Source organism: Bos grunniens, chromosome 22, assembly GCF_055505025.1.
Source record: "Bos grunniens cultivar Pamir isolate PY7600 chromosome 22, Bosgru_T2T1.0, whole genome shotgun sequence".
Taxonomy (NCBI): Eukaryota; Metazoa; Chordata; class Mammalia; order Artiodactyla; family Bovidae; genus Bos; species Bos grunniens.
The window spans coordinates 49,681,477-49,694,619 of NC_141186.1; the positions used below are offsets into that span (position 1 = coordinate 49,681,477).

General features: G+C 40.3%; 1 protein-coding gene across 17 annotated transcripts in view; it reads left to right on the forward strand.

The window, feature by feature from the left end:
- The window catches only part of DCAF1 (DDB1 and CUL4 associated factor 1), a 96,581-nt gene that overhangs the window by 24,176 nt on the left and 59,262 nt on the right, over window positions 1–13,143 (forward strand). For all 17 annotated transcript variants that reach the window (XM_086367805.1, XM_086367806.1, XM_086367796.1 and 14 more), the window contains one exon: window positions 1,193–1,306. In XM_086367805.1, coding sequence (XP_086223931.1) covers window positions 1,193–1,306 — 114 coding nt within the window. The remainder of the gene's footprint in view (window positions 1–1,192; window positions 1,307–13,143) is intronic.

Consider the following 13,143-nt stretch of genomic DNA (forward strand, 5'->3'; position numbering starts at 1 on the left):
CCATTTCCTCCTCCAGGGGATTTTCCCGACCCAGAAATCGAACCTGCATCTTTTGAGTCTCCTGCATTGGCATCTCCTGATTGTTTACCACTGGCGCCACCGGGAAAGCCCCCTTTATTCCTCTAAGCTCTCTTATTCAGTGAAGTTAACAGCTCTTATGGATCCCTACTCCTTAGCCTTCACAAATTCCTCGACTTCTTTCTGCCCTTGTTCCCAGACCTTAGGCTAACCACCACCATATCTCTGTTGGTACTGCAATAGCCTCTTAATTGGTTTCTCTTCTTATCTTGTCTTCCTCCAACCCATTCTTTATCAAATGCAAAAAGTGATCATGGCACTCACTGTCTTGCTTAAAATGCATTAGTGGTTTCCCATTGCTCTCACGATGAACTTTAAATTTCTTATTTTGGTTTATAAACCTGTTTGTCATGGCCTTTGTTCTTTCAATTTTTAGTTCTTGCCCTTTGCCTCCTTTCCTTTTCACCCCTCATTAGCTGTTCCTCCTTGTCCTTCATGTTCTTGCTGGAACCCCTTCCTCTCTGCAGCCTTTACTGATTCCTTTGCAAGCTTTATGATCTCCTCCAGGCTTCTGTGGCATCCTGTACTTACGATACTTGTTTTTCCCAGCTGTCACCTTTTTTGGATTCTGAAGCTTTAGGTGATGGGACTGTGTCTTATCACTATTGTATATCCAGTAACAGAACACGGTGACACTTAGAGATCCAGTGTTTTTTTATCTGATGAGTGCCAAAAAGAAAGCATTATTAATATATAAAATAAAATAAAAAATATATATATATAAAATATAAAACTCAAAGTTTTGTCATTAATCATTGTCAAGAATCAGGGAGGGGTGAGGGGAGGCTTGTTTTGCCCTGTTTTGTCTTTCTAAAAAAGTATAAGCATGGGAGGTGATTTTTTTGTGATAACTCTTGAGTTTTAATTTCTGTGGTTGCTGAGTTGTTGTTTGAAGGGAATATGACTTTAAAGTGACAGAAGAACTTGTATGGTATCATGGCATAGCAGGATCATATTTCCAGTAATTATAGGTTTAGTTAGTAATGTTAGGTATAGTCTTACAGTCTTCTTTAATATTCTGTAGGCAAGCTATGGGAATATGGTATGGATTTACTAGACTTCATTAATTTGATTGGGTTGAATTTCAGATGAAAAGTATCACTCTTCTTTACAGCTGGTGAATGCATATGTGATGACAAGCCGAGAGCCCCCTTTAAACACTGCAGCTTGCAGACTCCTACTGGACATCATGCCCGGGCTGGAAACTGCTGTTGTCTTTCAAGAAAAGGTACTTACTAAAAAGAAAAGTCATCGTTTCATTAAATTTTCAAAAAATGTTTATTTGTTGGTTGCGTCAGGTCTTGGTTGTGGTACCTGGCGTGTGGGGCCCCTGTTGCGTCATGTGGGATCTTCTGTTGCAGCGCACAGGCTCTCTAGTTGGGGCTGGTGGGCTCCGTAGTTGTGACTGTCGGGCTTAGTTGCTCTGCAGCATGTGGAATCTTAGTTTCCTGTCTGTGTGTGTGTGGTAGTTGCTCAGTTGTGTCGGACTCTGCCACCGCATGAACTGTAGCCTGCTAGGCTCCTCTGTCGATGGAGTTCTCCAGGCAAGAATACTGGAATGGGGATCCATTCCCTTCTCCAGAGGATCTTCTAAACCCAGGGATTGAACCTGGGTTTCCTGCATTGCAGGCAGATTCTTTTCCTGCTTGAGCCACCACAAAGCCCCTTAGTTTCCTGACCAGGGATCAAACCTGCATCCCCTGCATTGCTTGGTGGGTTCTTAACTACTGGACCACCAGGGGAAAGTCCCATCATTTTATTATTTAATTGAATGGTGCTCTGTTTGATTTTTCTTTATTAAAATAATTGTTACAGTTTTTTCTTATATTTTATTATAGTAGCAATCTATATTATAAAAACTTAAGAAAACAAGAAAAAATTAAAGTAACTATTTAGTGAGTACTTAAATAGTATTTGCTACTTGTGTGTACAGTATTTTTAAAATCTTAAATCATATTTTTAGAATGGATTTTTGATCCTATCCAAACTCTTATTTTTTTTTAGTTGAAAAAATTTAATTGTTTCTTTACAATGTTATGTTAGTTTCTGTTGTACAGCAAGATAAATCAGTTATGTGTATGCATATGGCCACCCTTTTTTAGGTTTTCTTTCCATTTAGGTCACCACAGAGCATTGAGTAGAGTTCCCTGTGCGATACAGTAGGTTCTCATTAGTTACCTATATTATGTATAGTAATATGTCATATAGTATATATGTCAGTCCCAGTCTCCCATTTCATCCCACCTTCCCCTTTCCTCCTTGGTAACCGTAAGTTTGTTTTCCACATCTGTCATTTGTGACTCTGTTTCTGCTTTGCAGATAAGTTCATCTGTAACATTTTTCTAGATGCCGCATATAAGCTATGTTATCCTTATCTTTCTCATACTGACTTACTTCACTCCATATGCCAGTCTCGAAGTCCATTCATGTTGCTGTAAATGGCATTATTTTAGTCCTTTTTATTACTGAGTTATGTTTTGTTGTATACTTGTACCACATCTTTATTCCTCTGTTGATGAATGTTGAGGTTGCTTCCATGTCCTGGCTATTGTAAATAGTGCCGCATCGCAGTGTGGGCATCCTTTTGAATTACGGTTTTCTCTGGTTATATATCCAGGAGTGGGATTGCTGGCTCATGTTTCTATTTCTAGGTTTTTCTAGCTCTATTTCTAGGTTTTTCAGCAACCTCCATATTCCATAGTAGCTGTACCAATTTACATTTCTACCAACAATGTAGAAGATTTCCCTTTTCTCCACACCCTCACCAGCATTTATACTTTATGGATTTTTTGATGATGGCTGTTCAGACCAGTGTGAGGTGATACCTCGTTGTAGTTTTTAAAACATATCTTTTTTTATTTACTTATTTATTTGGCTATGTCGGGTCTTAGTTGTGGCATGAGGAATCTTCAGTCTTAAGTTGCAGCATGTGGGCTCTGTGGTTCTGAGTTGTTGTTTGAAGGGAATTTGACTTTAAAGTGGCAGAAGAACTTATGTGGTATCATCATGGCGTAGCAGGATCATAATTATTTCTAGCAATTATCGGTTTAGTTAGTAATGTTAGGTACAATCTTATAGTCTTCTCCTCTTGCCTTCAGTCTTTCCCATCATCAGGGTCTTTTCCAGTGAGTCAGCTCTTCCCATCAGGTGGTCAAAGTATTAGAGCTTCAGCTTCAGTATCAGTGCTTCCAATGAATATTCAGGATTGATTTTCTTTAGGATTGACTGGTTTGATCTCCTTGCCATCCAAAGGACTCTCAAGACTGTTCTCCAACACCACAGTTCAAAAGCATCAATTCTTCAGTGCTCAGCCTTCTTTACGGTCCAACTCTCACATCCATACATAAATACTTGAAAAGCCATAGGTTTGACTATATGGACCTTTGTCAGCAAAGTAATGTTTATGCTTTTAAATAAGCTGTCTAGGTTTGTCATAACTTTTCTTCCAAGGAGCAAGCGTCTTTTAATTTCATGGCTGCAGTCACTGTCAGCAGACATCAGGAGCCCAGGAAAATAAAATCTGTCACTGTTTATACTTTTTCCCCATCTATTTGCCATGAAGTGATGAGACTGATGGGACCAGATGCCATGATCTTAGTTTTTTGAATGTTGAAATTTAAGCCAGCTTTTTTACTCTCCTCTTTGACTCTCATCAAGAGGCTCTTCAGTTCCTCTTTGCTTTCTGCCATTGGGGTGGTGTCATCTGCGTACCTGAGGTTATTGCAGCTTGTGCTTTATCTAGCCCGACATTTCGCGTGATGTACTCTGCATGTAAGTTAAATAAACAGGGTGATAATATACAGCCTTGATGTACTCCTTTCCCAATTTGGAACCAGTCTTTGTTCCATGTCTGGTTCTAACTGTTGCTTCTTGACCTGCATGCAGGTTTCTCAGGAGGCAGGTAAGGTGGACTGACTGGCATTTGCATCTTTTTAAGAATTTTCCATGGTTTGTTGTAGAGAAGGAACTGACAACCCACTCCAGTGTTCTTGCCTTGAGAATCCCTGAAACAGGGGAGCCTGGTGGGCTGCCATCTATGGGGTTGCACAGAGTTGGACACGACTGAAGCGACTTAGCAACAGCAGCAGAAGCATGGTTTGTTGTGATTCACACAGTCAAAGGTTTTAGCGGTGTCAGTGAGACAGAAGTACATGTTTTTCTGGAATTCCCTTGCTTTCTCTATAATCCAGTGTATGTTGGCAATTTGATGCCTTTTCTAAATCTGGCTTGTACATCTGGAAGTTCTTCATTCATGTACTGTTGAAGCCTCGCTTGGAGAATTTGGAGCATTACTTTGCTAGCATGTGAAATGAGTGCGATTGTGTGGTAGTTTGAACATTCCTTGGCATTCCCCTTTTTTGGGATTGGAATGAAAACTGACCTTTTCCAGTCCTGTGGCCACTGCTGAATTTTCCAAATCTGCTGGCATATCGAGTGGAGCACTTTCACAGCATCATCTTTTAGGATTTGAAATAGCTCAGCTGGAATTTCATCACCTCCACCAGCTTTGTTAGTAGTAATGCTTCCTGTGGCCCACTTGACTTCATTCTCCAGGATGTCTGGCTCTAGGTGGGTGATTACACCATCTTGGTTATCAGGGTCATTAATACCTTTTTGTATAGCTCTATATTCTTGCCACCTTTTCTTAATATCTTCTGCTTCTGTTTTATCTACACCATTTCTGTCCATCTTTGCATGAAATTTTCCCTTGGTATCTCTAATTTTCTTGAGATCTCAAGTCTTTCCCAGTCTCTTATTTTCCTTTATTTCTTTGCATTGTTCACTTAAAAAGGTTTTCTTATCTTTCCTTGCTATTCTTTGGAACTCTGCATGCAGTTTGGTATATTTTTCCTTTTCTCCTTTGTCTTTTGCTTCTCTTCTTTTCTCAGCTGTTTGTAAGGCCTCCTCAGACAACCATTTTGTCTTGCTTCATTTTTTTTTCTTGGGGATGGTTTTAGTCACCACCTCCTATACAATGTTAGGAACCTCCTCCATAGTTCTTCAAGCACTCTGTGTCAGATTAATCCCTGGAATCTATTTGTAACTTCTACTCTCAGTGAACTCCGGGAGTTGGTGATGGACAGGGAGGCCTGGCGTGCTGCAATTTCATGGGGTCGCAAAGAGTCGGACATGACTGAGCGACTGATCTGATTTGATCTGATCTGACTGTATAATCCTAAGGGATTTGATTTAGGTCATACTTGAATGGCCTAGTGATTTTCCCTACTGTCTTCTATTTGAGCCTGAATTTTGCATTAAGGAGCTCATGGTCTGAGCCACAGTCAGCTCCACGTCTTGATTTTGCTGACTGTATAGAGCTTCTCCATTTTCAGCTGCAAAGAATATAATCAGTCTGATTTCTGTATTGACCATCTGGTGATGTCCATATGTAGACATATGGTGTTGTTGGAAGAGGGTGTTTGCTGTGAACAGTGTGTTCTCTTGGCAAAACTCTGTTAGCTTTTGCCCTGCTTCATTTTGTGCTCCAAGGTCAAACTTGCCTTTTACTCCAGGTATCTCTTGACTTCCTACTTTTGCATTCCAGTCCCTTATGATGAAAAGGACATCTTTTTTTGGGTGTTAGTTCTAGAAGGTCTTGTAGGTCATCATAGAACCGTTCAACTTCAGCTTCATTGGCGTTAGTGGTTGGGGCATAGACTTGGATTACTGTGATATTGAATGGTTTGCCTTGGAAATGAACAGAGATCTTTCTGTCATTCTTGAGATTGCACCCAAGTACTGCATTTTGGACTCTTTTGTTGACTATGAGGACTACTGCATTTCTTCTAAGGGATTCTTGCTTACGGCAGGTTATAATGGTCATCTGAATTAAATCCACCCATTCCCATCCATTTTAGTTCACTGATTACTAAAATGTCGATGTTTACTCTTGCCATCCCGTTTGACCACTTCAATTTACCTTGATTCATGGGCCTGACATTCCAGGTTCCTATGCAGTAATTGCTCTTCATAGCATTGAACTTTTTTCTCACCACCAGACACATCCACAACTGGGCGTCGTTTCCGCTTTGGTTCAACTTCCTCATTCCTTCTGGAGCTATTTCTCTGTTCTTCTCCAGTAGCATATTGGACACCTGCTCACGTGCTGGAGGGTTCATCTTTCAGTGTCATATCTTTTTGCCTTTTCATACTTTTCATGGGGTTCTTAAGACAGTGATGCTGAAGTGGTTTGCCGTTTTTTTCTCCGGTGGACCACGTTTTGTTAGAACTCCTCACCTTGACCCGTTCGTCTTGGGTGGCTCATACTTTGACTGACAAGGCTGTGAGCCATGTGATCATTTTGGTTAGTTTTCTGTGATTGTGGTTTTCATTCTGTCTGTGCTTTGATGGATGAGGATAAGAGGCTTGTGCAAACTTCTCGTAGGAGGGACCGGCTGTGGGGAACACAGGGTCTTGTTCCGGTGGGCAGGGCCATGCTCAGTAAATCTTTAGTCCAATTTCCTGCTTATGGATGGGGCTGTGTTCTCTCCCTGTAGTTTGGCCTGCGGCAGCCCAGTCCTAGAGTTTGGGGGGCTGTAATTTTACATTCAGTTCAGTTGCTCAGTTGTGTCCAGCTCTTTGCGAGCCCATGGACTGCAGCACACCAAGGCCTCCATGTCCATCACCAGCTCCTGGAGTTTACTCAAACTCATGTCCATCGAGTTGGTGATGCCATCCAATCATCTCATCCTCTGTCATTCCCTTCTCCTCCTGCTTTAAGTGTTTCCCTGCAGCAGGGCCTTTTCCAGTGAGTCAGTTCTTCGCATCAGGTGGCCAAAGTATTGGAGTTTAAGCTTCAGCATCTGTCCTTCCAATGAATATAGAGGACTGATTTCCTTTACGATTGACTGGTTTGATCTCTTTGCAGTCCAAGGGACTCTCAAGAGTCTTCTCCAACACTACAGTTCAAAAGCATCAATTCTTCGGCACTCAGCTTTCTTTATAGTCTAACTCTCACATCCATACATGACTACTCGAAAAACCATAGCTTTGACTAGACGGACCTTTGTGGGCAAAGTAATGTCTCTGCTTTTTAATACGCTGTCTAGGTTGGTCATAACTTTTCTTCGAAGGAGCAAGCATCTTTTAATTTCATGGCTTCAATCACCATCTGCAGTGATTTTGGAGCTCAAAAAAATAAAGTCTGCCACTGTTTCCACTGTTTCCCCATCTATTTCCCGTGAAGTGATGGGACCAGATGCCATGATCTTAATTTTACATTGGAATCCATATATTATATGTGTGAAAGAGTTTTCTTGAACATTGTTTACCTGTTTGGGCAATGTGTCCTTATAGTTTTGTTTTATTTCTTTATTTAAAAGCTAGTTGTAGTTACTAAGTTGATTCTGTTCAAACTGCTATTAAAAAAGTTTGCTTGCTTGTACTTTAGAGATATTGGAAGAATTTTAGGACTTCCCAGGTGGTGCTAGTGGTAAAGAATCTGCTTGCCAATGCAGAAGACAGAAGAGTTTGTTTTATTTTTTCCTTTTTTTCCTGTTTATGCTTGCTGCTTTCTTTTTAGTAGAAGTGTAGTTAATTTATAGTGTTACGTTAATTTTTGCTATACAACAAGGTGACTCAGTTATACACATATACACATTCTTTTTTTATATATATATATATATTCTTTTCCATTATGGTATATCCCAGGAAATTGGATCTAGTTCCCTTGCTATGTACTAGGATATTGTTATTTATTCATTCTAAATGTAATATGCATGCATGCGTGCGTGGGTGCTAAGTTGCTTCAGTCGAGTCCAACTCTATGCAACCCTATGGCCCATATAGTTTGTATCTACTAACCCCAAACTCCCAGTCCTTCCCGCTCCCTCTACCCGCCCTCCTTGGCAACCACAGGTCTGTTCTCTATGTCTTTGAGCCTGTTCAGTTCAGTTCAGTTGCTCAGTCGTGTCCGACTCTTTGTGACCCCATGAATTGCAGCACGCCAAGCCTCCCTGTCCATCACTAACTCCCGGAGTTCACTCAGACTCACGTCCATCGAGTCGGTGATACCATCCAGCCATCTCATCCTCTGTCGTCCCCTTCTTCTGCCCTCAATCTTTCCTAGCATCAGGGTCTTTTCCAATGAGTCAGCTCTTCGCATCAGGTGGCCAAAGTATTGGAGTTTCAGCTTCAGCATCTGTCCTTCCAATGAATACTCAGGACTGATTTCCTTTAGGATGGACTGGTTGGATCGCCTTGCAGTCCAAGGGACTCTCAAGAGTCTTCTCCAACACCACAGTTTAAAAGCACCAATTCTTCGGCGCTCAGCTTTCTTTATAGTCCAACTCTCCTATCCATACATGACTACTGGAAAAACCATAGCCTTGACTAGACGGACCTTTGCTGGCAAAGTAATGTCTCTGCTTTTGAATATGCTATCTAGGTTGGTCATAACTTTCCTTCCAAGGAGTAAGCGTCTTTTAATTTCATGGCTGCAGTCACCATCTGCAGTGATTTTGGAGCCCAACAAAATAAAGTCTGCCACTGTTTCCACTGTTTCCCCATCTATTTCCCGTGAAGTGATGGAACCAGATGCCATGATCTTTGTTTTCTGAATGTTGAGCTTTAAGCCAACTTTTTCACTCTCTTCTTTCACTTTCATCAAGAGGCTCTTTAGTTCCTCTTCACTTTCTGCCATTTGAGCCTGTACATAGTTCATTTGTGCCGTATTTTAGATTCCACATATAAGTGATATTGTTTATTTTTGTCTGTCGAACTTACTTCACTTAGTGTGATAATCTCCAGGCCCATCTATGTTGCTGCAAATGACATTATTACATTCTTTTTAATGGCTGAGTAGTATTCTATTGTGTATATGCATCACATCATCTTTATCCATTCATCTGTCACTGGACATTTCGGTTGTTTCCTTGTCTTGGCTGTTGTGTGAATAGTACTGCTATGAACATAGGGTTGCATGTATCTTTTTGAATTATACTTTTGTCTGGGTATATGCCCAGGACTGGGATTGCTGGATTGGGGTAACTCTGTTTTTATTTTTTGAGGAACCTCTGTGCTCTTTTCCATAGTAGCTGCATGAACTTACGTTCTTCCCAACACTTGAGGAGGTTTCCATTTTCTCCACACCCTCTCCAGAATTTGTTACTTTATAGACTTTTTAATGATGACCGTTACTTTATAGACTTTTTAATGATGACCGTTCTTTTCCCCCCTAATGATGGCCATTCTGACCAGTGTGAGGTGATATTCATTGTTGTTTTTTTTTAATCACTTTATTTGTATTTATTTATTTGTGGCCATGCTGGGTCTTTGTTGCTGTTTGGGCTTTTCTCTAGTAGCGCAAAGCAGGGGCTACTCTCTAGTTGTGCTCGAGGGCTTCTCATTGTGGTGGCTTCTTATGTTCAGGAGCATGGCCTTTAGGGCTTCAGTAGTTGAAGCTTCCAAGCCCAGTAGTTACTGCTCCTGGGCTCCAGAGTACAGGCTCCATAGTTGTGGCGAATGGGCTTAGTTGTTCAACATGCAGGATCTTCCCAGATCAGGGATCCAACCTCTGTCTCCTGCATGGTCTGGTGGATTCTTTACCCTGAGCCACTGGGGAAGCCCTCACTGTAGTTTTCTTTTGCATTTCTCTAATAGTTACGTTATGTGCTTACTGCCCCTTTATGTCGTTTTTGGGTTTCCCAGGTAGCTCAGTGGTACAGAATCTGCCTCCCAAGCAGGAGTTTGATCCCTGGGTTGGAAAGATCCCCTGGAGAAGGAAATGGCAACCCACTCCAGTATTCTTGCCTGGAAAATCCCATGAACAGGGGAGCCTGGCAGGTTATAATCCATGGATTGCAAAGAGTTGGACACGATTTTCTCCCCTTCTGTAGGCTGTTTTTTCATTTTTTTATGATTTCATTTACTATGGAAAAATCTTTTAAGTTTCATTAGTTTCCATTTGTTTATTTTGTTTTTATTTCTATTGCTTTGGTAGACTGACCTAAGAAAATATTGGTACGATTTATGTTCGAGACTGTTTTGCCCATGCTCCCTTCTAGAAGTTTTATGGCATTATGTATTATGTTTGTCTTTAAGCCATTTTGAGTTTATTTTTGTGCATGATGTGAGGGTGTATCCCAATTTCATTGATTTACATACAGCTCCAACTTTCCCAATACCAGTTGCTGAAGAGACTGTCTTTTTCCCATTTTATATTCTTGACTCCTTGGTTGAAGATTCATCAATGTTAGGTGTGTGGGTTTGTTTTTGGGCTGTCTGTTCTGCTCCATTGATCTGGATGTCTGTTTGTACCAATACCACATTGTTTGCATTACTGTACTTTGTAGTGTTGTGTGACGTCTGGGAGAGTTATGTCTCCTGGTTTGTTTTTTTCCCTCAGGATTCCTTTGGCAATTCTGGTTCTTTTATGGTTCCATGTGAATTTTTGGATTATTTATTCCAAATAATTTAGTTCTGCAAAAAATTTAATTTGATAGGGATTGCGTTCAGTCTGTAAATTGCTTTGGGTAGTATTGTTGTTTTAACAATGCATATTTTCTCAGTTCAAGAGCACAGGATATCTTCTGATTTCTTTGAATTCTCTTTAATTTCCTTTATTGAAATATTACAGTTCTTAGTGTATAAGTCTTTCACTTTTTTGGTCAGGTTTATTCCTAGGTATTTTATTTTTTTGGTGTGATTTTGAAAAGTATTGTTTTTTTAACATTCCCGTTCTGATATTTCATTGGTAATGAGAAGAAATTTACACCACTGATTTCTAAATGTTAATCTTATATCCTGCTGCTTTATTGATTTCATTTATAAGATTGAGTAGTTTTTGTGTGAAGGTCCTTAGGGTTTTCTATATATTGTACCATGTCATATGCATATAGTGACAGCTTTACCTCTTCCCTTCCAGTTTGCATACCTTTTCTTTCTTTCTTTTGTCTGATTGCTGAGGCTTGGACTTCCAATACTATGTTGAGTAGAAGTGGTTAGAGCTGGCATCCTTGCCTTCTTCCAGATTTTAGTGGGAATGCTTTCAGGTTTTCACCGTTGAACTTTGTATTGACTGACTGACTGTCAGAAATAGCTTTTATTATGTTGAGATATATTCCCCTCTGTACTCACTTTGGTAAGAGGGTTTTTTTTTAATTTATTTATTTAATTATTTTATTTTTGGCTTTGTTGGGTCTTCATTGCTGCACGGGCTTTTCTCTGGTTTCACTGAGTGGAGGCTACTCACTGTGGTTCATGGCCTTCTGATTGCAGTGGCTTCTCATTGGGGAGCATGGGTTAGAGGGTGTTCAGGCTGCAATAGTTGCAGCATTTGGACTGAGTAGGTGCAGCTCCTGGCCTCTAGAGGACAGGCTCAGTAGTTGCGGTGCATAGGCCTGGTTGCTCTGCTGCATGTGGGATCTCCTTTATTGGCAGGTATATTCTTTACCACTGAGCCGCCAGGGAAGCCCCAGTAAGAGTTTATTAAAAGATATTAAATTTTCTCAAATGTTTTCTCTGTATCTATTGAAATGATTGTGTGGTTTTCAACATTTGTTTATATGGTGTATTACACTGGTTTTCATATGGTGAACCATCCTTGTTAACTCAGGATGAATCCTAACTTGGTTGTGGTATGTCATCTTTTTCAGGTGTTGTTGGATTCGGTTTGCTAATATTTTGTGGTGAAGTTTTGTGTCTATATTCATCAAGGATATTCACCTGTAATATATATATATTTTTTCTCCTCAAAAACTTTTTTGGCTGTATTGGGTGTTTGTTGTTGTGTGAATTTTTTTCTAGTTATGGCAAGTGGGGTCTACTCTCTAGTGGCTTGTGGAATCTTCATCAAGGATCAAACCCATGTCATCTGCATTAGCAGGTGGATTCTTTACCCCCGAGCCACCAAGGAAGCCCTGTAATTTTCTTTTTTCATGGTATCTTTGTCTGGGTTTTGCTATCAGGGAGATGGTACCTTCATAGAATGTCTTTGGGAGTCTCCTCTTCAATCTTTTGAAGGAATTTGAGAAGGATCAATATAAATTCTTTGTGTGTTTGGTAGAACTTGCCTGTGAAGTCATGTGGTCCTGGACTTTTGTTTGTAGGGAGTTTTTTTGTTGTTGTTTTTTAAATTACAGATTTTATTTCACTTTTAGTGAGCAGTCTGTTCAAGTAGTCTCTTCTTAGTCCGTTTTGGAGGGAGTATGTTTCTAGAAAGTTGCCTGTTTCTTCTAGGTTGTCAAATTTGTTGGCATGTAATTGTAAATTTCTCTTAAGGTTTTTTGTACTTCTATGGTATGGAGCAACTTCATTTTCACTTTTCACTTGCATGCATTGGAGAAGGAAATGGCAACCCACTCCAGTGTTCTTGCCTGGAGAATCCCAGGGACAGGGGTGCCTGGTGGGCTGCCATCTATGGGGTCACACAGAGTCGGACACGACTGAAGTGACTTAGCATAGAATAGCATAGCATGGTATGGATTGAGGTTTCTCTTTTTTCATTTCTTATTTTGTTTGGGTTCTCTCTTCTCTTCTTGGTAAACCTGACCAGAGGTTTGTTAGTTTTATTTACTATTTCAAAGCATTAACTCTTGGTTTCTTTTTTTTTTTTTGGTTGGGCCACGAGGATTGTGGGATCTTAGTTCCCCAACCAGGGATCAAACCCAGGCTCTTGGCAGTGATAGTGCAGAGTCTTAACCACTGGACCACTGGGCTTCTTCCTGCCGTGGTTTCTCTTGTTGCAGTGCACGGGCTCCTTAGAATTCCCTTTCTATTTTTTAAACCTCTATTGTATTTATTTCCTCCCTTATCTTTGTTATTTCCTTCCTTCTGCTGACTTTGAGTTTTGTTTGTTCTTTTTTTCTAATTTTTTTAGGTGATAAGTTAGCTTGTTTGAGATTTTTCTTTTGTTTTTGAAGAATGCTTGCATCACTCTGAACTTCCCTCTGAGAATTGCTTTTGCTGCATCCCATAGATTTTGTATGGTTGTGTTTTATTGTAATTTTTCTCAAGATATTTTTAAAATAATTTATTTTTGGCTGTGCTGGATGTTTGTTGATATGTGGGCCTTTCGTTTTGGGGAGCAGGGGCTTCTCATCACTTTGTGCACGGGCTTTTCGCTGC